This window comes from Petaurus breviceps, unplaced genomic scaffold (assembly GCF_028583685.1).
Source record: "Petaurus breviceps papuanus isolate PSGF00001 unplaced genomic scaffold, PetGlider_PUasm1.0 90792, whole genome shotgun sequence".
Taxonomy (NCBI): domain Eukaryota; kingdom Metazoa; phylum Chordata; class Mammalia; order Diprotodontia; family Petauridae; genus Petaurus; species Petaurus breviceps.
The window spans coordinates 10,475,619-10,503,486 of NW_027187347.1; the positions used below are offsets into that span (position 1 = coordinate 10,475,619).

General features: G+C 37.4%; 2 protein-coding genes across 2 annotated transcripts in view; one reads left to right on the top strand and one right to left on the bottom strand.

The window, feature by feature from the left end:
* CCDC191 (coiled-coil domain containing 191) overlaps positions 1–25,973 on the bottom strand; it is a 100,560-nt gene extending 74,587 nt beyond the window's left edge. The window contains exons 1-5 of the mRNA XM_069069908.1: positions 25,661–25,973; positions 22,317–22,355; positions 12,728–12,869; positions 5,291–5,440; positions 2,234–2,412 (exon numbers count right to left, since the gene is read on the bottom strand). Coding sequence (XP_068926009.1) covers positions 2,234–2,412; positions 5,291–5,440; positions 12,728–12,869; positions 22,317–22,355; positions 25,661–25,750 — 600 coding nt within the window. The 5' untranslated portion in view covers positions 25,751–25,973. The remainder of the gene's footprint in view (positions 1–2,233; positions 2,413–5,290; positions 5,441–12,727; positions 12,870–22,316; positions 22,356–25,660) is intronic.
* Positions 25,974–26,080: 107 nt separating this feature from the next.
* QTRT2 (queuine tRNA-ribosyltransferase accessory subunit 2) overlaps positions 26,081–27,868 on the top strand; it is a 52,946-nt gene continuing 51,158 nt past the window's right edge. Inside the window, exon 1 of the mRNA XM_069069909.1 lies at positions 26,081–26,149. The gene's annotated coding sequence lies outside the window, so the exon portion shown is untranslated. The remainder of the gene's footprint in view (positions 26,150–27,868) is intronic.

The following is a 27,868-nucleotide window of genomic DNA, read 5'->3' on the forward strand; positions in this document are numbered from 1 at the left end:
ATGAGCTGTTAATGTTGCTCTCTCTCTTCAAGTGATCAGTTATAGATTTATTGGTTTACATATAGTATGCTCCCAGTACAATGCAAATCGAAGGCTAGAGATATTTTTTCTTTTTAGTCCTAGTACCAAAAGCAGTGGCTTGCATCTAGGGATGCCTAATAATTTTTTTTTTTTGCTGCTTTTTGAAGGGCAATTGGGGTTGACTTGCCCAAAGTCACATGGCTAGTAAGTGTGTCAAGTGTCTGAGGTCAGATTTGAACTTAGGTCCTCCTGACTCCAGGGCTGGTGCTCTGTTTACTCCGCCACCTGGCTGCCCCAGTAATAAATACTTTCTACACTGGATTGGAACACAGGATAAAAGGCAACAGTATGCACCAAGTCTTACAGTTCTTCAGAGGAATAAAGGCCCAGGGTGACCTAGGACCTAGTCCAATAGAATGAGCACTGAACTTGGAGTCAGGACACCTGGGTTGCAAGTCTGACTGTTGCTTAGTAGGTACCTAGACAAGTCACTTAACCCCTCTCTGTCTCTATTTCTCCATCTGTAAAATGGGGATGATAATAATAGCCCCTGTTTCCTAGGGTTGCTGTGTGGATCAAATGAGAGAACCTATGTAATAGTTCTTTGCAAAACTTAAAGTGCTAAATCAATGTTAGCTGTGGTTATTATTGTTGCTGTTATTTCCCTCTGAATCCTAGTTTCCCTCATCTATAAAATGAAGGCATGGGGCTAGATGATCTCCAATTCTAATAGCCTGCCAATCTCTAAGAATTGACACTAGTTGGACACAGAATCATGGGAATGAATTGGCAGCCACATAGGATATGAAGATCAAACAGATAACTCATGTAAAGTGCTTTGGAAATCTTCAAGTTATATAAAAGTCAACTGTTACTAACTATATGAATGCAAGCTATTATAGCAACAACAATACTAACTAATAATAGCTAGCATTTACATAGTGCTTTAAGGTTTGCAAAGTAATTTATCATTTTATCCTTTTATGATGATGAAAGTACTTTGCATACAGCTCTTTCCAGGTACAAAAGAAGACTAAACAGGTTTCCTTTAGACAAAACTACAAAGGCCCTGTTTTTTTCTAATATCTAGCCCATTTCGTGCTTTGTCACCCACAACAAAAGTAGGAAGGGCCTGATGTCATCCACTAACTGACTCAAATGCACTCATCCTTTAGAATCACAGAATCTCCATGTTCTAAAGCAGAGGTATCAAACTTCTCTCTTGTTGCCCAAACCAGATTAAAATGTTAATGGGGAGATAGTTTAACAAAATAAATAAAAATACATTAGACAATGTTAATTTGTGGTTTTCTAGTCTTTCTATTTGAGTTTAAGACCACTTTTGTAATGGACCTCCGAGATCATGTAATCCAAACTCTAATTAATACCAATTTATTAGCTGACAGGTTTTTGCACTCTTAAGCTTTTGGACACTAATTACAGACTTAGAAATAATTTTTAGCTTAAGAAACTTCAGGCCATAGACAACAGGGAAGTGATCCTGGAAAGGGGAATTAGTGGGCTACCTTAATACTTGCAATGATGTAATACTAAGCCTGGTCTGAATTCAGGTAAACCTACTTTCGTCATTTTAAGTTGCCTTGGTAATAGAGGGGAGGGGAAGAGAAGAGAGTGGCATTATCATTTCAGATATGGAAGGTCACATGAGCAAATCATTTGTGATAACTGCCGTTTGTGGAGAGAAAATCTTGGGCTCATTTTCATTGAACATGGCTGAATACACATAAGGTGCAATGTGAATTTCTTACCTTTTCAAATAAGAATCATACAATTATTAAATTGTGTAGACTTAGAAAACACTCAAGAGCCTTCATGCTATTCTGGTATGACTCAAAGATCACTTGAAATAAAAGCCTAGAATGTATATCTATAATAAGAAATACCATACCTCTAAGCTAATTCTATCCATCTAGATGGGCCCATCTATCCAGTCTGTTTCCCCACCTCTGAGAGAAATCCGGATCATTTATTCTTTCTTTCTGTTATTCTTATACTGTTGGGGGTGAACTACTCCCTGCCTTCAGCCCATCCTTCTCCTGAGTTCTTAATTTGGCTTTCATTCTAACACAATCACAGATGGTACCCTTATTCATAACAAAGTCTAAATCTTTATTGAAGCTTATTAAATGTGTTACACAAAGAATATTTCCTGTTATCCATTTCAATTTTGTTGTTTTTTTTTCCCTCCCACCTGCTTATGTCTCATCTCCATGGTAAGACGGGGATCCTTCTGCTTTTTCTTTTCTTGGTTTTCTTTCATTCCAAGATCTTCCAATATCCCAGAATCCACTACATCTTTATGGAGAAGATGATCTATAAATTGTTTAACTGTGGTGCTTTCTTCTTCCTCTTCCAAATGATCACACAAATCTGAAAGAAATACAGAGCTGATATAATTCTAACGTTCTTCACTTCTAGCTCAGCTCACTGTCTAGACTGTTCTAGTTCCTCCCAGGATCCTATGGATGCCTCTGCCCTAAGGTATGCTCTCCCGATGGGAGAATCCTGGCCAGAATTAGCACTTCTCAAGGGGCCCCAAACAAACCCACTTGACAGCTGACTCAATTCCAGATCACTCCACCTCCTCACCAACAGCCTTGCCTCATAGAGATACTTTCTTCCTCCTTCCTTCTCTACTTTCCAGGTTTCCTTTATGTTTTATCTTTCGCTCTTAGAATGTAGGCTCCTTAAGAGTAGGGACCATTTTGTTTTTTTGTAATACAAAATCTCCATCCCTAGCACTTAGTATAGTGTCTGGTCATAGTAAGCACTTAATAAATCCTTTATTTATATATCTAATAATTACAAGTAGAGTTCCTTGTGAAAAATAAATGCACACCTATAAGTCTTCAGTACAGTCCCTAATTTGTTACCTACAACTATAATGAAACAAACCAATCTTCATTCACCAGAAACTGTTACTGGTGTCAACAATTTGTTTTAATATTTCTTGAAATCCCTATTCCTTTTACCCCTGGGGGATATCACTTTTTTCTAACCATGGCCTCTAGTTTTGTATCTTGACTCTTGGTTTGTGTGTTGCCTCCTTGAGTGAGAGATCAGGGCAGATTTAGGATCTGCTAAAGTCCCCTGTGGATAACAGGAACTGGGGCATTTGTTTGTTTGGCTTGATTTTTTTTGTCTGTGGTGACTTGGAAAGAAGAGGCAACCCACATGGCAGGTGGTGGAGGGGCTACACCATATGGTATGGTTCCAGGCATCCTGAGGGTTCCAACTATCTTAGAATAGTTGTGAAGTCTATGAATCAAAGCATATTCCCAAGAGAATTTCTAAAATGGTTTAGAATCTCTAATAAGGGAAAAGAACCAAATCAATCTGTACTCCAAGGCATTCCTTGGAGTAGAAGTCATCTTATGAGTGAGACAGATCCACTGTGGAAACTGTAGGCATCCTGACAACCACATCATTATGGACAAAGCAAAGAGAGACAGGATGGACAACAGTACAGTTATCACATGACTTCAAAGCTCATTGGACTACCACACTCAACAAGTGTTGATGAATTAATGGGTCAATGTAAAGCTTGAAAGGAGTCTGGAGTAACTTTAAACATTTTTAATAGTGATGTCTGTGAAGGAAAAAAAGGCATCCTTTCCAGATTTTCAGTTGGTAGCTTAAATGATAGCTGATACATCAGATGACAGAATTTTGATTAAAAATATATCTCCAAGTTAGAATAATAGGATGGAATCAACAAAAAAATTTGACAGAGACTTAAATGTAATTTTTATACTTACACTAAAAAATCAGTCACAAGAAGAGGAGGAAAACCAGCCTGACATGTTTATGTGAAAAAGACCTAAGATCTTTGCTCATGAGCTTAATCTAATGACTCAGCAGCATACATACACATATATGCATGTATATGTATAGTGTATATATATATATGTATAGCTAAATATATTTTTATATCCTAACCTTGAGCTCCACATTAAGAGAAGCACAGCACTGAAATCAAGAGAATTTATGTTCTTGCTGCACTCTGTGATCTGCATCTGGAGTACTGTTTTCAACATAAGACACTATGGTTTAAGATGAACAACAAACTGGAAAGGTATTGAGAAAGAGGTGGTCATGTGTCTAGGAACTACGAGCAGCTGGGGGAACTGGGAACATTTATCCGGGAGGACAGAAGATTTAGGAGTGATTTGGTGAGTGCCTTTTTAAAGGCACTGAATATGCCCGAAAGGCTATGATGTGAATGAAAGATGTTCTGACTTGCTCTAGAGGGTTGAGCTAGAACCAATGAGTGGAACTACTAAGAAGGCAGCTTTTGGCTCACCATGTATACGGGTGGAACTTTTTATCCTTTGGAGCTAGCAATGAGTTTTGTTTATCACTGGATTTATCACTGGAAGACTACTCCTTAGGGATGTTGTAGAAAGCATTCCGAAATAAGAAAAAAGTTTGGTCCAGACAAACTCTTAAGGATCTATGGCCCCTATAAAGTCTAAGCCTTAGACCTGGATCTCACAGGATTGTAGGTTAGGGGTTCTTTTAAACTGTAGTACAGTACTATACTGTGTATACTGTAAGGAGTTCCCCACACTCATCACCATCATCGCTCTTTAAAAAAAAAGAATCTCTGTGGGAGATATTCGATAGTCAGTCCAATGGTTTATCTTCCTTTGATGATACCTAGCATGGTGCTAAGGCAATTAAATACTATTTTGTGATGGTTCATTAGAATCTCCTCTTATAAAAAGAGGAAAAATACTTTTCTTTAAGAATTATTATAAGCAATGATTAACAAAACATGAGAAGATAGTTTCGGGAATAACTTTAACTGTATGATTATATGCACAATTTGAAAACAATATAATTTTAATTATAGCTGGGACTAAAACAGTATGATCTTTTTTTTTTTTAAGAAATTGGGGTTAAGTAATTTGCTCAAGGTTACACGGCCAGTTATTTTGTGTGGGTGCCGAGTATCTGAGGCCGGAACCGATTCCGGGTCCTCCTGACTGCAGGGCCGGCGCTCTTACTCACTGTGCCACCTGGCCGCCCCAACAGTATAATCTTTTGTCTCACAAAGTATCATTCATATGTTCAGGGTATAGTACAGGGAATTTAAACAGAACCAGGATAAATATGACCATTTAAACTAGACATAAAACTAAGTAGGATGAAGACAAAGACAAATTGTACTTCACAAAATCTCACATAATTTAAAGATTATTAATCTTAGAGTTTAAAGCTTAGGACTTTTCAGATGTGTTCTCACCATCAAATTTTTCATACTTTACAGGATCAGTAGCACCATTCTCTCCTGGTGAAGAAGTGACATTGGGCACAACATCCCCATCATCTTCTTTATCACTTGTTAATTCTATTTTGAGTTTTGAGTTCATCCAGTCATTAAGCAGTTCCTGAGCTAATAAGAAAACAAAAATACCTTCTTATTAGTATTAGAAGTTATCTTAGAGGATATAAGGATAGCAAACCACTTATAATTTTTCCCCCAAAATTTTTTGCTTAATTTTGAAACTGACAAATATCAACAAATATGAGCATTTCCATATCAAATATCAAAGACCAAAAAAAATTTTTAAAAAGGATTGAAGACCCTAGTTCAAATCTGACCTCAGACACTTACTGGGCAAGTCATTTAACATGTTCGCCTCAGTTTTCTCATCTAGAAAACAGGGATCATAATAGCATCTATAAAATGGAGATAATAATAGCACTTACATCCCATGGTTGTTGTGAGGATCAAAAACAATACTAACTGTAAATCATTTAGCATAATGCCTGGCACATAGTAAGCACTATATAAATGTTAGCTAATATTATTACTATTATATGGAACCACAAAGCTCTATTATGTACACCATACATTTTAAAAACACATACAATACATTCAAAATGGTAGTTGAAACTTTAGTTTCAAGATTGTCCTGCTTGTTCATGTCTCCTGAACCTACTATATTCAATGTTTCAAAGACCCTCTTTTCTTTGGTTGCCCTCACCCCCTCACTCTCAAATTTCCCTCCCAATTTAAGAAGGAAGAAAAAAAAACACTTTTAATAAATAAGCATGGTAAAGGAAAACAAATCCACTCCTTGGCTGTGTCTGACAATGTATGTCCCAGTCTGCTCCTCGAGGGCCTCGCCTCTCTGTCAGTACTGGGTAGCATGCCTCTGTAGTTATGATTGATCCCTGCACTGATCAGAGTTCTTAAATATTTAAAATTTGTTTTTCTTCATAATGTTGCTCTCTTGGTTCTGCTCACCTGAATCTTCATCAGTTCATACAAGTCATTTCTGGTTTTCCTGAACATGTCCCTTTTGCCATGTTTTACAATACAATAACATTCCATCCAATTTGTATACCAGATGGCTATTTCCCAATAGATGGGCACCCTTTAATTTCCAATTTTTTGCCGTAACAAAAAGTGCTGCTATGAATATTTTTGTACAGATAGGTCCTTTCCTTCTTTCTTTGATCTCCTTGTAGTATAGTCCTACATCCATTTCCATTTAAATTACTTTCTTAGTCATCTAAATGCCTCCTTAAACTTTTAATTATAATTTTTCAGATGTGTGTATCAATTTTTATTACCATCAACTATATATGTGTATATGCATATGCACACACACATACATAACTGATGGTAACAAAAATTGAGGCTATATTTCCATACACATGCACACATATATATCATATGCCTATTATGAAAAGAATGATGATAGATAATGGAGATATAAACAGGTATAAAAAACAGTACTTCTCAGAGGACTTTCAATGAAATTGAGGATTCAGGATATAAGAGTCAGCATAATTAGTGCAGGGGGAACAGAAGCTATAATTATACCACTTAGAACCCCATTGTGCTTGGAATCAGGATACTTGTGTTCAAATCCTGGTCATGCCACCGACTTCCTTTATTACCCTGGGTGAGTCACCTATCTTCTCTTGGATCAGAAGAATTTTTAAAAGGGGAGGAGGCTTGTAAAAGATGTGTTAGTCCTGCCACAAATATCCATCTCATAGGGTTATAAACCTTGTGCACCTATTATCTACAAATCATTATTGCAAAGACCTATATCACAAGCAGTTTGTAACCATAAAGTATTATAAAATTTAGGCTATTATTAAGAAGCTTATACTGATACTTTAATGGATCTGTGAGGACACTGAATTGTGTGCTCCTTCAACTCATCCACATCCTCCTATAAATCCATCACAAGGGGGTGAATCCAATGTGCTGGGGGGGGGGTCTTCTTCTAGATCTCCTGGCATTGTAGGGATAACCACAGAACATGGAGGGTCTCCACTAGTTCTCTCCCACTGTTATTACATGACTAGCCTGCCTCCTGGAACAGTCATAGATCTCTTTGGAAAGAAGTGGAGTCATGGCAGAACAGATGGTAAGATATCCAAGCTTGGTATCCCCCAGTATCCTAGTGGAGGGCTGCCTGTGATGTGAAACATCCCTTATCTCTTTCTCATGCTCCCTCTCTCTTTACCCACTGCTTCCTCTCTTATGGCATAGAAACATGTCCCAGACTTTATTCATCTTTTAAAAACCTTCACTTGAACCTCAAGCTATTGTTCCATCTCCTTCCTTTTCAGTGCCAAATTCCTGGGATAGCTGTGTACACTTGTTGCCTACACTTCCTCACCTCCCTTCCTATCTCCCACTTAAGTCCCTACAATGTGGCTTTTGACACCACTCCTCTACCAAAAATAAGTGCTCCATCCAGAGTTAACAGTGATCTCTTAAACCCAATATCCTTTTCCATGAATTTCATTCTTCTCGACCTCTCTGCAGTATATGACACTGCTGACTGTCCCAGATGCTCTCTTTCCCCCAAGTTTTTGTGACAGCATGCAGCTGTGATCCTCTTCCCACCCATCTGACCACAGCTTCTTGGTCACCTTTGCAGGATTTTCACCCATGTTCCACTTCCCATGTGGGAGTGTGTTTCAAGGTTTTCTCCCTATATTACTTTAGACAAGTCAACTAATTTCTTTGAGGCAGTTTTCTTTTGTGCAAAATGGAGGTAATAGTACTTGGCAGAGAGAGTGTTGTACCAGAGAGAGTTCAGACTTGGAGTCTGTAGGGAATGGGAACAAGGTACAATTAGATGGGCTGATATTGGCAAGGAGAAGGACCAGCTCTTCTGAAAATGGGGCAAAGGGGGACAGGAAGGAGATAACACCTATATGACTAAATCAGGGCTATTCACTGCAGTAACTGGAATTAGCACTCTCTGAGTGAAAGCAGTTTTTAAAAGGGGAGGAGTTGGGCCCCTTTTTCCTCTCTCCATACACTCACTGAGTGATCTCATCAACCTCCATGGTTTTAATTATCATCTCTATGCAGATGGATTTCCAAATCTTCATATTCATCTGTTGTCTCTTTCCTGAGCTCCAGTGTTTCATCACCAACTGCCCACTGGACATTTCCACCTGGATGTCCCACAGGCATCTTGAACTCGGCACATCCAAACCAGAACTCATTATCATTCCCCTTGAAATCCACTCTCCTCCTAATTCCCTATTTCTGTCAAAAGGACCACCATCCTTCTAGCTGCGTAAGTTTGCAAACCTGGAGTCAGACTCTGTTCTTCTCAACCCCCAATATAATCAGATGCTGAGGCTTATTAATTCTAGTTCCACTATATCTTTCACATCCATCCCCTTGTCTCTATTCATGTAGCGACCACCCTAGTTTGGGTCCTTATAACCACTGCCCTGGATTATCAGAATGACTTCCTAATTGGACTTATTGCCTCCTGTCTCTCCCTTTTCCCTTCTCCAATCTACAGAGCTACTAAATTGGTATTCCTAAAGCGCAGATCTGACCCTATTCACTCCCCGTGCTCCAAAAACTTCAATGGCTCCTTTTCATTTTTAGGATACAGTACAAACTACTCTGTTTGGCATTTAAAGTCTATGATAATCTGGCTCTAGCCAATCTTTCCAGATGGAAAAGTTTCATCCCTACTGTCCCCCACTGCATTCCAGCTATCCTGGTTTCCTTGCCCTGCCCCATATATGATATTCCATCTCTTGACTTATGAACAGGCTGCCAACATCTCCTGCTTCACCCTGACATCTTGCAAACCCTAACTCTCTTCAAGGCTTAGCTCACATGTCACTTCCTAGAAGAATACACTCTCTTTCTGGATTTTCTCTTTGTATCCCCCGTGGTCAGTTCAGTGATTTGAACATAGTATGCACTTAAAATGTTTTTTCACTCATTCATTCAAATTAAAATACTCATTTTCTATGTATTTGACATTTACTTATCTGGGCACGTTTCTCTTGGTAGACTGTATACTCCTTGAGGTCAGGGACTGTTTTGATCTCCAGTGCCTAGCAAAATCCTTGGCATACAGTAAGCACTTAATGAATGCTTATTGAATCCCAAAAGACAGAAAGCTGCTGGGATGGCTTCTCAGAACAATTCTAAAAGATCCTTGTATGCCAGTGGAATGAAAGCTACTGTAAAATAAAGACAAATACAAGATGCCACATGATAAATACTAAGTGAATGGTAAGGCAAGTGCTACCAAGAGTTCACAGAAGGGAATCTATCTGTCTGGGGGGTGAGAGAAGGTCTGCACTGACATGTCGATTTTTTAAGTCTTCACACAATGAGGCAAGAATCATAGTCCTGAGTAGTTCATCTGTCTAGTGAATTGGCCCCAGGCCAACAAGAGCAGGAAGAAGAACTAGAGAAGGGGATTCTGGAAGGTGGTGGCAGGATTTCTCTAAAGACCTCAGGGTTTTTATCCTAAGTGGCAACTCTTTCTGATTAACCACAGACCTGACTGTGGCAAGAGCGTAGACTGCCCAAGTAGATAATTCTGCATCTCAATTAAATTCAAGACAAAATTTTAATTGGAACTAGGCCCAGAAAAGCTATGCAAGGTCAGTCTGTGATTGCCCAATGAGCATCTGACCAAAAAAAGTCCCCTCCTCTGGAATGTCTCTCTTTCATCTCCAACTGCTCTATCAAGATATTTTGTATAGCTAGCTAAGTTGGGCCAAATGTATGCATAGCCAACATGCTGCAGAAAGAGATGGGATGAAACAATCCATTCTTATGATGGGAAAATAGGTAGTACCAGTGATATTAGGACTTATTTCAATTTGGAAAAATATAAAAACCTGAAGAGTAAAGGCATATATGTTCAATTTAGAGAATTTTTTTTTTCCTATTTGGAAAGGAGTTCAGAGGGCACTTGTTCTCTTCCTCTCTTTGAAAGTATGTTTTCAGATGGGCTCAGAAGTGGTATGCATGGGATGGCTAGGTGGTGCAGTGAATAGAGCACTGGCCCTGGAGTCAGAAGGTCCTGAGTTCAAATGTGATCTCAGACACTTAACACTTACTAGCCATGTGACTTTGGCCAAGTCACTTAACCTCAACTGCCCTGCCTTCCCCCCTCCAAAAAAGAAAAAAAAAGAAGTGGTATGCATTTTTTTCCCCTCCTTCTTTCCCTTCCCTCTCCTATTCCTCAGCAGAGTTGAAAATAAGCTATTGTTGGCAGGCTCAGAGACCCTTTTGTTTCCTCTACCTACTTAGGGCTTTCAATGCATAACAAATATTGTCAAAGTGACTGTAAGAAGGATGTATTTTCCTAAAGATATATTTCCTTTTCTGTTAACAATTTTCTAGATATTTTGGAGCATCATCTTCTCTCTCTCCCATATTATGTTTTGTATAATTCTCTTCTGTGTATACACTTACTTTGACTACGGAATGAGTTAGTGCTAGAAGCTGATGAAAGAGTAAGGTTCTCATGCAAAACAGTTATTTAATTGAGCTGATTTCGCTGAACAGCAATTTGAATATCTGCCTACAAGCTGGAATTTTCCTCTAAGTGATCTATCTATCTATCTATCTATCTATCTATCTATCTATCTATCTATCTATCTACCTATCTAATATGTTTAATACATTTTCACTCTCATTTTCAAAGAAGGCCCTGTGTGAAAGTAAGTTGTTGGATACAATTTGTCAAAATGCACTAGTGAGAGCTCAGAGATCCAAGATTCCCTAGAAACAAGAGGCTCAATGACAATGGAGAAGGTTATACTTAAAGTTAGACCATGAAGGAGCAGCAGAATTTAGGTAAACAAAGAAAACATGCACTGTGACAGGAATATAAATATGTCATGTTTAAAGGACAAAGAGAATGCCCATTAGTTTGGATGGAAAGTAGGAGCTCCCATAAGGGTCTTTCACAAGGTAAAGTTAGAAAGGGAGGCAGGGGTGAAATTGGGAAGGACGTACATGGCAGGTTAAAGACTCTGGATATTTTTCCTATAGGGTGCTTTAGAGATAGCCTGAAAGCAGGGTGTTCAGATAGATTATTTCCATAGTCAAGGTGTGAGATGATTAGGGTCTGAAGTAGGGTGGTGAAACTGGAAAAGAACAGAAAGAACAAACTTTCTTGACCAACTGTGTATAGGGGAGGAATCAAGAATAGCTCCCATGACCATTTGGACAAGAGGAAAAACTAGATAAAACAGGAAACTGATCAAAAACCTATAATGGTAGCAGGCTATTGTAATAATGGAGGGACTCAAGGCCATTTCTGGAGCTATCCCTCTGCTCACAGTAGATGACAAATTACTGAGAAGCTTCTAAGATGATTTTGCTTTTCAAAAGACAAGCAGGTGCAACTAATAGTTTGGGCCTAATTTTAACTTACAGAAATTATGGGAATTTGGGGAAAACATGACCATTCCATCTCATGAATTTGTAATAGGGAAGGAGAAAAAAGTCATGCACAGATACACACTCTAGATTTTAAGAAAACTGAGTTTCAAATAATTTAGAGATAGGGTAGGTTAACATTCTAGAGAGGAAATAAACTTATGAGTCACCTAAAGAATGAAGTTTCAACAACAAAAATTATTCTCGTGAAAGAGGAAACATCTGAGACATGGATGCAAGGATATTCATCGACCACTTTATATTTCAAAGGAATGTACAGATAATGGAAGCAATGGCAAATATCTCAGAACAAATACAAGAATGACAATGTTAAGAGAAATGTGAGAAGTCCTGACAACAAAAAGATAAAAGAAGGCACCTGAGTTACAGAAATTGTGTAGCTACATTTTATGCGTTGCAATTCATTTACCTGAGATTAAAACTTTTACAACAACTTTAGCTGTACTGATATTGAATATTAAATTTACAACGAATTTTTTTAAAATGAAAAAAAATAGCTTCCATGTTTAGAACCTTGGTGACCCTGACAAAAATAGAGAAATCCAAAGGAAAATTTAGTTTTTGAGAACATATGTAATCTTGGTTTTAGATTTCTTTTACACACAGCAGAAATTCTTTCATAATAATCATTCATATTATAGTACCAGTGATTAAGATAAATGTTGATACCAAAACTTATGTTCTAGAATTAACATCCTATAATACTTAGAGGTCAATTCTGCTATATCAGAATTGTTTTATTTTTAAGGTACATAAACTTCCCTGTCAAAATTCAAAATCTATACAGAATAATGAAGTTATGCCCTATCATGTTTTAATTAGCTTAGAGAAAGCTTAGATAAATAAAAGAGAATCAAAGAAATCAAAATTAAGTAAAAGAAATAAAAGTTTCCATTCTGAACTTTTAAGTAACTCAGTGAATTAGGCCTTTTAAATTAAAGCCCCAAAGTATCTTTAATGTCTCACCTTCTTCATGAGTTTCATCATGATCCACAAAGTGCTCTGTTGTTTCTAAATCTATGACTTTGCCCCATGGTCTTCGGGGCACATCTGAATTTCTTGGAGAAAATACTTCAGAAACTGCAAATTCTGAGGCCTTCTCGACCCTCTTTAAAAGAAAATTAAAAAAAATTAAGATGACAAATATTTTAACAGAATTCCTATTCTATATAAGACTGATTCTCTACTGATCACTAAAATGCTTTCACATTTTGTTTCAAAGAATTTCTAGTTTATGAAAGTTATCTCCTAGAGTTTAACTGATTTACCCAGGGGAAAAAATATTTTGGTCATTTTTTTTGGCAGCAATATAAAACAAACTCTGATATTTCATCCAGTTTTACTCAATGTCTATGTTTTTTGTTTTCATGTGGTGAGATTTTTAAAAATTGTGGTAGTGCTCACTTAAGTACTATCTGTAGAACTAATGAAACCTGGACTTAAATAATGCCAATTTAAGCCCAGAATATTAAGATTTACACAGCAATATGTCCTCAGCAAGGAAAAAAGAGAATTATATTTCAGAGGGCCACTTGTGAATAGCAACCAACATACTTTAACATATAATATTTTAGGGCTTGAAGTAACTCCAGAGTTTAACATCTCATTTTATAAGTGAAGAAACTGAGCCAGAATCATCACTTACACCAAGGTGTCTCTTGTCCTCGGTTAGCACTCTTTCTACTACACTGATATGCATGATAACACTAGTTCTGGCGTCAGAGGAGCTGGTTTCAATCTTGCCTCCGAGGTTTACTACTTGCCATTCCGAACTAGTCACTTTACCTGCCGGGGGCTTAATTTCCTCAAATGTCAAAATAAGGAAGTTAAAGAAAATGGACTCTAAGGTCTTTTCTGACACTAGATATGTTATCCTAGGAATCTGTGACTCTAGGATGAGCGGAGTGGACAAATTCATAGTCTATTCTTCACTCTTCCCCAGTGTACCTTATATCTTAAGAATACAAAAGGGCTTTGCATTTGAGGTTTCATTCAAAAGAAGTACCAAGCTGGCACTTTATGCCTCTCATGATAAATATTCTATAATACATTGAGAGTGTATTATCGTTATAGGTTTCTATTTTCAGGATCACAACCCACGTGTCATCCTTGACTCCTGTCCCTCATCCCCTTTATCCAATTTGCTCAGGGCTTATCAGTTTTACCTTTGTAATTATTTCTCACAGATTCCTCCTTCTTTTTTTTTGACAATGCCATCACCTTGGGGCAGACCCTCATCACTTCATGCCCGAACTATTGTAATAGCCTTCTGTCTGGTCTCCCTGACTCAGGTCTCTCCTGACTCTAGTCCAATTCTGCTCAACTGTCAAAGGGATCTTCTTAATTCAAAGGTATGACATGTAGCTGTTGAGTTCAGTCGTGTCCAACTCTGTGATGCTTTTTATTTATTTATTTATTTTTTGGCAAGGACACTAGAGTGGTTTGCCATTTCCTTTTCCAGTTCATTTTACAGATGAGGAACTGAGGCCGACTTAGCCAGGGTCACACAGCTAAGTATCTGAGGCTGGATTTGAACTCATGAAGATGAGTCTTCCTTACTCTAAGCCCATGGTTCTTATCTATTGTGTCACCCAGCTGCCCTGTCATTTTCATTCATGTCTGACTCTTCATGACCCCATTAGGGGTTCTCTTGGCAAAGATAGTGGAGTGGTTTGCCATTTCCTTCTCCAGCTCATTTAACAGATGAGGAAACTGAGCAAACAGGGCTAAGTCACTTGCCCACACAGCTAGTAAGTATCTGAGGTATAATCCAAAGTATGACATGCAACTCCAGTGGCTAGAATGGTTTTGTCATTCAAAGCCCTAGATCCCCCTTCTCCCCCACCCTACCCCATACCTAGATACACACTCTGAGACACAGTGACACTGGCCTCCTCGGTATCCCTTTAACAAGATACTGCATTTCTTGACTCTGGGCATTTAAACTGGCCGCCCCTCGTGCCTGAAATGCTCTGCTTTCTCATCTCTGCCTCTCGGATTCTCTGACATCCTCCAAGTCCCAACTAAAGCCCCACCTTCTGCTGGCAGCCTTTCCTGATCTCCCTTCATGCTAGTGCCTTCCTTCTGCTGATCATTTCTACTTTATCCTATCTATAGCTTGTTTGCATGTACTTGTTTGCATGCTGTCTTCCCCATCAGACTGTGAGGTCCTTGAGCTCTAAGCAGAGACTGTATTTTTCACCTTTCTTTGTATTTCCAGTGCTTAGCACAGTGTCTGGCACACCGCAGGTACGCAACAAATGTTTACTAATTAAGTGACGTGTCTTTAATGGCACACCACGTCTTTCTCAAATTTTTATACTTTCTTTTATTTAAACAAGTTATCAATGCTAAAAAAAAATGTGAAGACAAATGCCATTATATAGAAACAGACTAAAATAATTTCAAAGAGTTTAACTAAAGTAAATCAGTTGTGGTGACAAGAAGACAAAAAAAGCATGACAAGTACACTAGCAAGCAAACACAATTTATTTCCCAAGTACACAGATGTGACACCCAAAGACAGCACTGGTTTAGAAGATAAGTTAATTTGTAAAATCAAACAAAGAAGAATGATGGAAGATTATGAATAGTATCCACTCAAAACTGAGACAAGAGTGAGGGGTAAAACCATTTTACAGAAAGCTTGGTGAGAGACTCAAGTAAGAAAAGCCATCTTAGGGACAATTAAGCTCGAAAAAGAGGAAAACGACAAAGGAAAGAAAAATGATTTCCGCAAATTCTTTTTACTCTCAAGGACATTAGAGTCACCATATTTGGAATCTAACATCACAGTCCCAGGTGTGTTTATAAAAGGGGAAATGATAAAAGGGACAAAGAGACCATAGACAGAAAACGCAGCTGGATTAGACCAAGTATACATAAAGAAGATCCATAAAGGAGGTAATACAATTATGAGAGCACTTAATAATTGATTCACAAGGTAGCTGAATAAAAAGATGCCAAAGTCATGGAAAAAACTTGGTCCTTATTAATATTAAAAAACCTGAGAAAATATCAATGATTTCTGATTCTCTCTTCTACATAAAAATTTTATGAAACTCATCTGCATGTGCATTGAGTACCTTCTTGATGAAGTATTAGTAAGGAACAGATAGGCTTTTAGACTTGATAATCCACAGACCACATCTTTATCATCACACAATTGATTGAAAAATATGGAGAAGAGGTTCCACTGTGCTTATTGTCAGATTACAAAAGCATTGGGTATGTCAGAGAAAAATGCTGCCATGTGAAATCCTTTTTCCCCCCATTCACACACCAAAATCACTCAATAGTCTTTGAAATATAAACTAGCAAAGATAACTTTGCTATAAGAAATTCAATAAATTTCTCCTAGAAACAAAGGCCTATTTTAAAAATACCAATACTCTAGCAATATTGTACTGCTTGTTATAAGTCATGAAATACGACAGTCTTCAAAGAACTAAAACTTAGTATTGCTCGAAAGGAAATGGAATTGTCGATTCTTTGTGATAGTGAGCATGGTACAATATATGCTAGATTAAGAAATACAAAGAAGAGCTGCTGTAAAGCAGTTGTGTCAAAGTCACATAGAGATGGCCACTAATCTATGCCTCATTGGAAAGAACATTAACATGAGATCATGGTGCTGGGTTAAATATCATGTCTCTCCCACCAGATTGCAAATTTTGTGAAGGTACCACTACTTGATACTGTAGCCTGCCACTAAGCTCAACATACTTGAATTTATTCCCTAGAGAGGCATGGTGATGGTGGTAGTGATACCTTAGAGAGGAACTGAACTGTCTTGGGGCTGATTTTTTTTTAAATTTTTTTTTATTTTTAAGCAATAGGGGTTAAGTAACTTGCTCAAGGTTACACAGCCAGTTATTTCTGGGTGTGGTGCTAAGTATCTGAGCGCGGATTTGATCCCCAGGTCATCCCGACACTGGAGCCGGTGCTCTTACTCGCTGAGCTACCTGGCTGCCCCTTTGGAGCTGATTTTGAAGTTGAACTTCTTGGAGTAGCTCCCCTTATGATACTGGTTAATACTTTACACATCAGTGCTAAGCTCTAGTGGGTGATGACAATGATATGTAGTAAATACCTTTAAAGATTTTAAAAGAGAGGGGGGATAAATCCCAGGAAAAAATGGGTAATTAAAAAAAACAAAACATAGGACATAAGTAAATTGTGGATGTCAATATGTTAATAAGACATTCAGGGAGATTCCTTTGAAGATCCATGAAAACTTTAAGATATAATATAATCTGACTCAAAAACCTCTCTCCTGGCTATAATGTTTGCTATTTAGGGTTGCTTTTGGTTCACCCTAAATTTCAATACTTCAAAAAAATTATATTTTATTTTTATGAATTTGAAAAACACAAATGTTTCTATATACAAAAATGAACAAAAAAAGAACTGCATATGAAATAATTCACCTAAGTAAAAATTGTTTAAAAATGTATTATTTTTTTCGTAAAAATGTTTTATTATTTCTTTCTTTTTCATTTCCCCCTTCCCATTTTTCTTTTGTTGTTGTAATTACTATTACTACCATTTTATTCTTGGTAACTGCCTCCTGCCCCCAAGTTTACCTTTATGACAAACATCATCATCATAAAAAAAAAGCCACATATCAACTAGGTTCAAAAATATCAGTCTCATTCTGAATTTCAAGTTCCTGACAAAGGTTCAGATGTAAGAACTTTTACAAAAATATCTACTGAAGAGTTTTACTCCTCCCTTTAAGGGCACTGGTTTTATTTTATTTTATTTCATTGATAGAAAATGTTTCAAAATCTATTGAACAAAACTATCTGACAAAAATCATCCATTTTACCTTTGTGGTCCTCGATATTCCTTGTTAAAACAGTAAGTCTTCCCCTTTCCATAGCTGTGAAAAGTATCTAAACTGCAACTATGCCCTAAAGTACTTATAACTTCATTATAACTATTTCAGATATCCTAAAACTAGTTCAAGAACTATCCAATAATAGTGGTGATAATGCTTTTCTCCTGAACTTACTAGAAAAGGCCATTCTATTATTTCCAGATAACACCAGAGCTATATAATACCAGTTCTTGGTTTTAGATACTTTTTATCATATTGAGGAAAAGGCCATTTATTCCAGTACTTTTAACATAAAGTGATGATGCATTTTTCAGAAGCTTTTAAAATTTGTATTGATTTTGTCATTAATATGACCTATTATGTTTATAGTTTTTCCAAAATTAAACCAACCTAATATTTTTGCTATAAATATAACATGGTTATGATGTATACTTTGCTAATATTTTGTCCAATATATTTTTGCCTCAATAGTCATTAAAGATATTTTTATATGTCAATAATTTAGGTATTGGGATTGTATTTGTCTCATAGGAGGAATGTGGTAGAAACTCCCTATCCCTATTTTTGCAAACAATCTGTGTAATACTGGAGTTAATTGTTCACTTTAAAATCTGTCTGGTCCTGAAATTTTTTCTTTGAAAGATATTTTATGGGTTGGTTCAATCTGTTTTTTCTGAGATGGGGTTGTTTAAATTTTCTATTTCTTGTTCTGTTAATCTGGATATTTTATACTTTTAAACTATTCAAACATTCCATTTTAAGCTTTTAGTTTTGTGGGCATATAATTGGGCAAAATAATTTCCAATTTCATTTATTTCTTTGTTATTTATATTGAATTTCCCTATTTTTTTTTTACAATTTGTCACTTCAATTTCTTTTGAACTTTGTTTATGTCTTCTTTGATTTTCAGAATTTCTATTTTTTATTCAGTTGAGGATTTTCTGATTTGTTGTTCTTTCCAATGTTTTTAAGTTGTATTCCTAATTCATTAATCCGTTCTATCTTTTGTTGACTAAAGGGTTTAAAAATACAAACTTCCCTCTAATGACTACTTTGCATCCCAAAAGTTCTGGTATATTTTTGTCCTATTGTTACCATTTTCTGTAATGAAAATATATAGTTTCTATGATTTATTCTCTGATCTACATATTCTTTAAGACTGGATTACTTGTTCTCCATCTAAGTTTGAATGCTTTTTCAAATGTCTTTTATTCATAATAACTTGGTGTTTTAATTAGCAAAAGGTGTGCTTAATATTAGTTTTTCTGCATTTATGAGGCTTTTATGCCCTAGTATAAGGCATTTCTCAAATATCTTGCACATGTGAGAAACACTTATTTTCATTTTCTTGTCCATCCCCATTCATCAGGATCTATGAGATAATTAAAAAAAAATTAGATATGAATTATTTTTCAAATTCTTTTTTATTATTTTTCTTTTTGTTAGAGTTAACTAAGTTTGAAGGGGTATGTTGAAGTTCCCAACTATTACAGTTTGGCTATGCATTTCTCCCTGTAATTTGACTTACTTTTACTTTAAATATTTAGATCCGATGCCATTTGTATATGTGTTAAGTATTAATATTACTTCAGGATATATAGATCCTTTAAGCATAATGTTATTTCCTATTTATCTCTTTGGACCACATCTGTTTTACTGTTGTCTTGCTTGAAATAGTGAATGCTACCCCTGCTTATTTTGAATCTGCATAAGTAATAATAAATTCTGGTGCAGCCTTTCTTCTTAATTCTACGTAAATATTTGTTTCAAGTGTTCATTATAAAAATTATTGAATTTTATTTTCTAATCAGTTTTCCTACTCTTTAGTTTTATGGATGAATTCATCTTATTCATGTTCAAAATTACTAGAATACACAAGAGAGAAAAATGTGTATTTCCTTCCATTATATACACTGATACTTTTTATTCTTATTGCCAGATCTCTCTTTACAAAGAAATAGAGAAAAAGAAGAAATCTGATTAATAATTTTAATTTATAATTACTCCCTCCCTCTTTACCAAGACATCCTAATCTCTGGCCCACTTCCTTTGTCTTTTTTTAATCCCACCTTTATGGCCTACCTTCCAAAATTGAAGTTTGTTTTGCTTGGGCCTAATCCCTCCCTGATTCAACCCTCCTTCTTAGGACCCCTCCCTCCCCCATCTACTTCCCTATTTTTAATTTATTGCCTTTCAACACTAACTCTGTGTGTTAAATTCTGATTTGTTCCAGATAAGAGTAAGTTTCATGGCCTGCTCTCCCTACCATTTCCGACATGTTAGTGTACATGTCTCATGCACATCAGTTAGGAGAAATAGTAAATTCCTCCTCCTCCTTTTTCATTTTTCCCTACTGTATTTTTTTCCCCTTAAAACCAACAAAAGCAAACCACACCTAGGCCTTATGATTGTTTTCCTTAATTTCCCTGAGGATAGCAGGATACTGAAGGGATTATTGTTTCTTTTTCCCCTACTACCGGTAAATGGAAGTATGTCTTCATTCTCTCCTTCTAATTATTCACATTTGCCTTTATAGGTTTCTTTCTCTCTCTCTCACATTTCAAAGTTTCAACTAAGCCCTGATTTTTTAATCAGGAATGCTCTATTCCATGAAACATCATTTTATGTTCAATTTTTCAGGGTAAGTTATTCTTGGTTGAAGCCTTTATCTTTTATGGGTATTTTTGGGAATCTATCATTCCATTATTTTATGTCCCTGCATACAGCTGCTGCCAAGTCTTGTGTGTTGCTGACCATTGTTCCTTAGTACTTAAACTCTTTCTGTCTGCTCACGGTATTTTTTTCTTTGTCATGGAAGCTCTGGGTTTTGGCTGTGATCTTCTTGGGTATTTTCAATTTGAAGTTCTTTTCAGGAGGTAACTAGCAAATTCTTTGGATTTTCACTTTGCTCCCTAACATTAATAGATCTGGCTAGTTTTCTTTTGTGATTTCTTGAAAAATGAGATTCATATTTTTTGTTTGGTCATGGTTCTCAAGAAGTTTGATCGTTATTAAATGATCTCTTCTCAACCTGTTGCCCATATTAGTAGCTTTTGATAGCACATATATGGCATATTTTCTTCTATTTTTTTCAATCTTTTACTTTTGTTCTAATATTTCTTGCTGCTTCATTAAGTCATTTAGTTGTCTGCCCCATTCTGTTTTTCAGACTGTGTGACATATGGGTAACTTTCTACCTTTTAATCTATTCTAAGGTGTATATTGTCTTTCTTTTTTCTTCAGAGCTCTTATTTCAATCTTAATTTTATTTTTTGTTTCTTCCAGATACTTTTTTAGTTCTCGTGGACATTTTTTCTCTGAAGCTTCGTTTACACTTTCTGTAGTTATTCTCTTCTTCTGGGTTTACCTCTTGGGCTTCTCTTAACCCATATTATATCTTCCTTATGTTTGGGATTATCTTCTGTTTATTCCTATTTCTAGACAACAGTTTCCAAATTGGACTTTGTACCAAGGTCTAGATGTGTCCTCTCTAAAACTGTGGATGAGTTAGGTAGTATCTTTTTGGTCTTATCCCTTCTGTAGTCTGGATACCACCACAGATACAATTCTGAATGAGGTGGCTGGTACTACGGTCAGCTTCTGTCTCAGTCTGTTGGTGGTCCACTGTGGATGGTAGCTATGTGTTTCCTTCTCTTTGCACATACCCAATTAAGAGCTGGTTCTATCTCATACAGTGAACTGGAAAGGCCCTAGTCAGATGGAGATTGTGCTGGTTCTAAGCCTCCTCACCTCCCACTTGTCCTGGGTGCTTAGTTGGCTTTGTTTTCTACTGTGGTGCTTAGTGCTCCGAGAAGAGCAAAACTGGATATTGCTTCCCTGTTCAACGACCTATTAGGGCTGGCTCTGTTCTGAGAGGTCAGTATGAAGACCCTCTAGGTTTCAATCAATTAACAAACACTTATTAATACTGTGTGTCAAGCCCTACACTAAGTCCTAGGGATACAAAATTAGGAAAAATTATTAAGAAGGTCCCTAAAGGAGTTTACAAATGAATGAGGGAGACAACATGTAAATAAAGAAGTACATAAAAGATAAATATAGAGGTTACCAGAACTCAAACTGACTTTCAGCCACCATTCCCCCACTCAGATTCCCTCATCTCAAACCTCATCCAAGGTGTCATCATTCATGGCACTTGTAGGTTTTAGAATTTTACTGGAGCTCAAATTGGGTTGCCTAGAGCAACCTTTCTCCAGTGTCCTTGGTGTTCACATTCCCAGACTGGATAAAGGAGTTTCCGGTTGTTTCTCTTCAGTTTTCTTGACTGCCTTGTCTAGTAGGAGTTTTCACATTACCATTCTAATTCAAAGTCCCTAACTAATAACTTCATGAGAAGGCAGAAAATAATAAGAAAGCATACTTTACCAAGAAAGTGGCATAAGTTATAAAATGTAGGCACCAAGGAATAACAGTAACATGTAACCTAGAGGGGGCAGCTAGGTGGCGAAGTGAATAGAGCACTGGCCCTGGAGTCAAGACAACCCAAGTTCAAATCTGGCCTCAGACAACTTAACACAAAACTAGCTGTGTGAGCTCGGGCTAGTTGCCCAATTGCCCTACCTTCCCTCCTCCAAAAAAAAGCAAAAAACAAAACAAAAAAACATGTAATCTAGGGAGCCACTAGTAGAACTCTAGCTTGAAACCTATTTTATTTCTTTATTTTTTCCAATTTGAATTTTGAAATGTCCTTACCTTTGTCCAGTACTCCAAATTCTCAGAGTCAAAACCATGCTGCAAATAATATATTCAGAGTATTAATGTACAGATATTTCATTTTAAATTTACTTTACAATTTCAAATTATCTTCCCAAAGTGAATATACTAAAAAGGCCTTCATTTTCTTCTTCAAACAATCAAAAAGATCAATAAAAGATTACTGTTATAACAGTGAATAATGGATTGAGGGTAGAAACTAACTCATTTTGGTTTTTATATCCTCCGGAACCTAGTACAGTTGCCAGGCATGTAGTAGTTGGGCACTTAACAAATGCTTATTGATTAGAAAATTACATACAAATATCATGGGGAGTGGCTAGGTGGCCCAGTGAGTAAAGCGTGGGCCCTGGAGTCAGGAGGACCTGAGTTCGGTTCTGACCTCAGGCACTAAACACCCACACAGAAAAACTAGCCATGTAACCTTGGGCAAGTTACTTAACCCCAATTGCCCTCAAAAAGGCAAAACAAAACAAAACAACAAATATCATGGGAAAACTTTACTTCAGAACGACATTCTCTTTTAAAATTTGATCTGTTTGTTATCTGCAGTCTCTCTCTAGGTCCTCAAATGTGGCCCTTTGACTGAATACAAACTTCACAGAACAAGTCCCTGCTGGTTCCCCAACCCTGATTCAAATGCTGAATTGAGGGAAGTAGAATCCTATACCAATAACAATAAAGAATAAATCTGGGTTCTCCAGAGAACCAACTTAAAAGGTTACAAACAGTATAAAAAATCTAAAGGATAAAATCTGCTGGGATAGGAAACGTCAAGATCAGTTTTCCAGTTTCAATACTGCTCCACTGGACTTCAAGGAGCTCAACAAAAGTAACTTCTTTGTGTTTGTATTTTGTTGCCCAAGAACTAAGAGTGGAGAATTAAACCAATTGAGTTTTTGCTTTGCTTTTGTAAAACAGAGAAATCAAGTAACTAAAGTTGAGCATCTATTATGCTCAAACTACAACTGACACTGCCTAGAACAAACCCTTTCCTGCATTACCCCCTTCACATTTATGAGAAGTGTAGAATTATCTCTAATGGTTAACAAAAAGAAGCATTTGCTTTGCTTATGATACAGCTGGGTTGGTAAATGAATAAGATGAGATTATTTAAGCCAGCAATATTATTGACACACAAATGTGAGAAAGATAGGACTTTTTCACTTCAAAGTAACTGAAAAATACCAAGTAATTCAGCTGCACTACTTAATCAAAATTTTTTTACTACATTCAAAGAAATGGCTAATCCTGTTACAATTAAACTACATTACAAGGTATTCTTGTTCTTCAAGTATCTTTTTATTTTCTATGGAGAGAGCCATGAGTTCTATTGAGAACCATTCTGGAGACTCAGGAGCTTTTCTCCAAACTGTCTCCTTTTTAATCAGTGTCTATGCCTCTGTCCTATTTAAGGCTAAGGTCACATGGGGGCAAGAAAAGCTGGTATTCTCATCTTACACTATGCAAGGCAAAGGCATCTTTGTTTGGCAGGCTATTCTCATACCCCAGTGAGAATTGACTCCTTTTTCATACTTCCTTTTCCATGTTTAAATATTCAATTTCTAATACTTGTGGAAATATTTTAAACTAGTGGAAGGGTATTTTACCTTGATCCTTTAAAATATTATTAACATGCTCACTGCATTGTCCAGATGGGTGATTTAATTATGCATAAGAATTATTGGCTAACTGTTTTAAGAGATTAGTATTTATACATTAGGACTTTAATTGAAAAAAATTGGAGAAAGTATTATATGGGTCCTCAAGTGGAAAGTTAAGAAGCTTCACTCTTTTACTACTTTGACTTGCTACTTTTATAATTGCTCAAAGTGTAGTGAGCTAAAAACACATTGGTAATATGTGGTTTTGTACATATCATTTTAACTTTGTGCCTTGGTTTCTTCTGGTCTAAGATGAAGATATTAACCTTTTTCTTCTTCCTGTGGATATTGGGAGCATCAAATGAAATATCAGATGTAAAAGTACTATATGATTTAGTATTATTTAGTTTGTTGTCTTGGTTCAACATTTGAGTTAAATGTTAATAAAGTTTACTATCCATTGGGAATTCCTTAAGATATTTTAGATACTTCATGGAAATGGTTTAGGAAATAATTTTATGTCAATACCATTAAAAAGTTGAGCAAGCATTATTTAAAAAAAATCATTTTCCCTTGATAGAGTTCCCCATGTTTGAAAAGTCAGGATCAGCCGGAAATAAAAGAATAAGTCAGTTCACCCTTCTGGACCTCAGTCATCTCGTTTGTAAAATAAGAAGATTGGACTAGATTTTCTTCTTGGTTCCTTCCACCTCTAAATCTTATGTAAGCTAGGAATTCCTACCAAGAACAATGAAATGCATGGGGAAGTGATCTTATTGGGGAGAGGAAAGTCTTGAAGATGAGACAGAATTTGGAGAATTTTCTTTAAAATAAATATTCTGATACTTCATTAAAAAAAAATCAGACCCCCTTTACATGTAATTGGGAAAAATTTATGAAACAAATATTTAATAAATTTAATTGGGAAAAATTTTTGAAACAAATTTTTAATAAATTTAAAATCAAACCCCCATGAAACACCTATATAAGAAAAAAAAAAGAAAAAAAGTGGAGTCTGTAACAGCAAGTCTCCATTATGTTCCCATTGTCTGGAAGTGAAATTCTGAAGGGCTCTCAGAATGGAGTAAAGATTTTAGAACAAGGTTTTCCATGCCACGCAAGAACAATGACAGATGTCCCTGCTCCTGGTTTTGGGGGTGGGAGGGAAACTCTTCCAAGATTGGGTACGACTGATTCTAGGGCTATCACAGCTGGGTCCCATTGACCCTGGTGCCATCTTGAATTCATTTCAATAAACATTTATTAAGCTCCTCTCATGTATCAGGCACCATTCGAAGCACAGCGGATACAAAAATAGGCAAAAGATCGTCCCTTGCTCTCAAGGAGCTTACAGTCTAATAGAGGAAACAACATGCAAACTTACATATAGACAAAGCACGCTATATACAAGATAAATGGGAGATAACTGACAGAGAATTCCAGGCAGTGGAATGAAGAGGGATTGGGGAAGGCTTCCAGGAGGGGCTGGGATTTTGGTGGGGGCTGAAAGGAGGTTGGGGCGGGCGAGGGTGGTTGGTGTCAGTGGGCGGAGTGGAGGAGAGACACTCTCCCAGGGATGGGGGCAGGGCTGGGGCTGGAGCTGAAGGTGGAGCAGGGAGTGAGGGCCGGGCAGGGGTTGGTTTGGGGAAGGCCAGTTCCAGTGTCAACCTCCACCTAGAATCGGGCCCCAGGGACCCCAGGACAGTCTTTTGCAATCACCTTGGGATTCGGCTTCTTGGTGAACCGTTTCCAGCGATAAAGGTCCGTCCTTTTTCCCGAAGGAGTCAGTACCCGGGTGCCCACTGGCATCTTTCCGCTGGTTCCCCCACAGGAGAACTTATCTCTCAACCTCAGCCTGGGGATGAGAATGGTACCCGCATCTGCAGCGGTTGCGTGTTTTCAAACGAAGCTGCTCCGGTGCACACTGGGAAGTGTAGTTCTCCTGTCCAGCAAGAAGGCGGCTTCTCAAGCGCGGCTGAACCACAATTCCCGGGTGGTTCTGCGCACAAGAAGAACGCGTCCGCACTGTTGCCTATAGCAACACCCCAAGCTCTGTTTCCCTTATTCTCCGCCCCCCTCCAGACCCTGGGAACTTGCGTTGGCCTACCGTCGCGCAGGATGATGACGAATTTCGTTCCAATTGGCTGGGCTTGGAGGCGGAGCTATAGAGAGATTGTCCTGCGACCCGGAACACGTGTGAGCGAGGAGGTAAACGTGGGGACTGGCGGGAGAGGGTTTTGGGAACTTCAAAAGGGGAGAACTTTTCCCTACCAGGTTTGGTCAAAGTCCCGTGCGGGTCTCGGTGTCAATGCTGCAGGAGCTATGGCCGCCCCTCTTTGGTGTCATTATACGGTTCTCTTCTTCCTAGAGCCCTGCTCAGGTCATCTTTCCTAGTCCCACGGTGTTTCTATGAGCTGGGGACTGGCCACTCTTTTTACCAAGAAGAGACCTTGCCAAGGGGTTGGTTTCGTCCCTGGGAGCTTGGCATCGAAGATGCCCTGGCGGGGATTTTAGCGATGATCGTAAGAGCTACGTACAGTGTACAGATTGTACATGGCAACAGTCATAATTGCATTGTACAATCAGTAATTTAGCAGATGAGGAAACTGACGGGCGGGTGAATTTCAGGGCGTTGCTAGAGCCTGGGATTTGAACCCCTAGCTTCCGATTCCAGATTTAGGGTTCTGTCTACTCCTCCGAGCCACCCTCAGTGTTGTTTCCAGATCCTGCCCAGCAAAGGAGGGATGTTTTACTGTGTGCTTTTCACCTTGTTGGCATTTGGAGGTTTGGAGACAGTCAGATTGCGTCTAGGACCCTGACTTCCCAACTAAAATCTGGGGAAGAATAGGAAGAATGGGATTGAGAGAATTTGGAACTCATGTGGAAGAGGTGTGTGGACAGTGTGACCCTGGATTAAGTATGAGGTTAGCCCCAATGCTGGGGGCCTTTATGAAGTATTAAGCACCTCGGTAAGGAGTTGAAAATGTAGTTTATCCGATTTGAGTGAAGGCGGAGTAGACTGGAGACCCTTATTTAACTATATAAATATAGCGAATCCTCCACTCCCTCTACCCCCAGGGTAACTGTAAATATAGACAACTCTGGCCCTTGCGCTGGAATACCCCTGCAGCCCTGATACATGTTCCCAAGCTCAGACATGGAATCACTTGCCTTAAAATTCCTAATGATTTTTAATAATAATTTAATAATAATCTAATCCATTTTATCTATGTATTCATGAAAATTAGGATGGGAATTTTTATATTAATATGTACATGATAAACATTGACATGTACTTTTCAAATTTTCTTTTTGGTGCTACCCAGAGCGTTGCCATTTTCTCTCTTTTCACTAGTTGTAGTCTAGTCAGCAGTGTAAATTAGAAGGGCAGAGTTGAAAAGGACAAAGTTAGTTTTTAAAAAGCGCTTTATAAACCTTGATAAATAAGAGCTATTATTATTTGGAGAATTGAAATATATTAGAAATCTTTGCCAAGTTCCATTTTCAGGAATAATTTTAATTTCTTGATGTTTTCATGTGTTTCATTTTCAGTGACCATACATTTTAATTATATTCTTAGAAAAGAACAGTAAAGAATTTTTAAAAAAAATCACTTTATCAGTGGATTAGTGAGTGAGGAGAAGGTGATTCTTGTTCCTGGATAAGACAAAGTGATGTATGTTGTTTTCTGAAAAATATTTTACTCCTGTTGTCATAATATGTTTTAATGATCTATTTATTTAGTGTTTCCACTGTTGGCTTTATTAACATTACCACAAAACCTGAAATCATCAAACAGTATTGTCTAGTTCGTTACTTCCCAGTTCTTTGCAAAATTAATTATTTCCCAGTTTTTCTCACTGATTGTTACCATTTTTAATAAAGCATTTCAACTCCTAAGTATTATGCTTAGTTCACATCATCCAT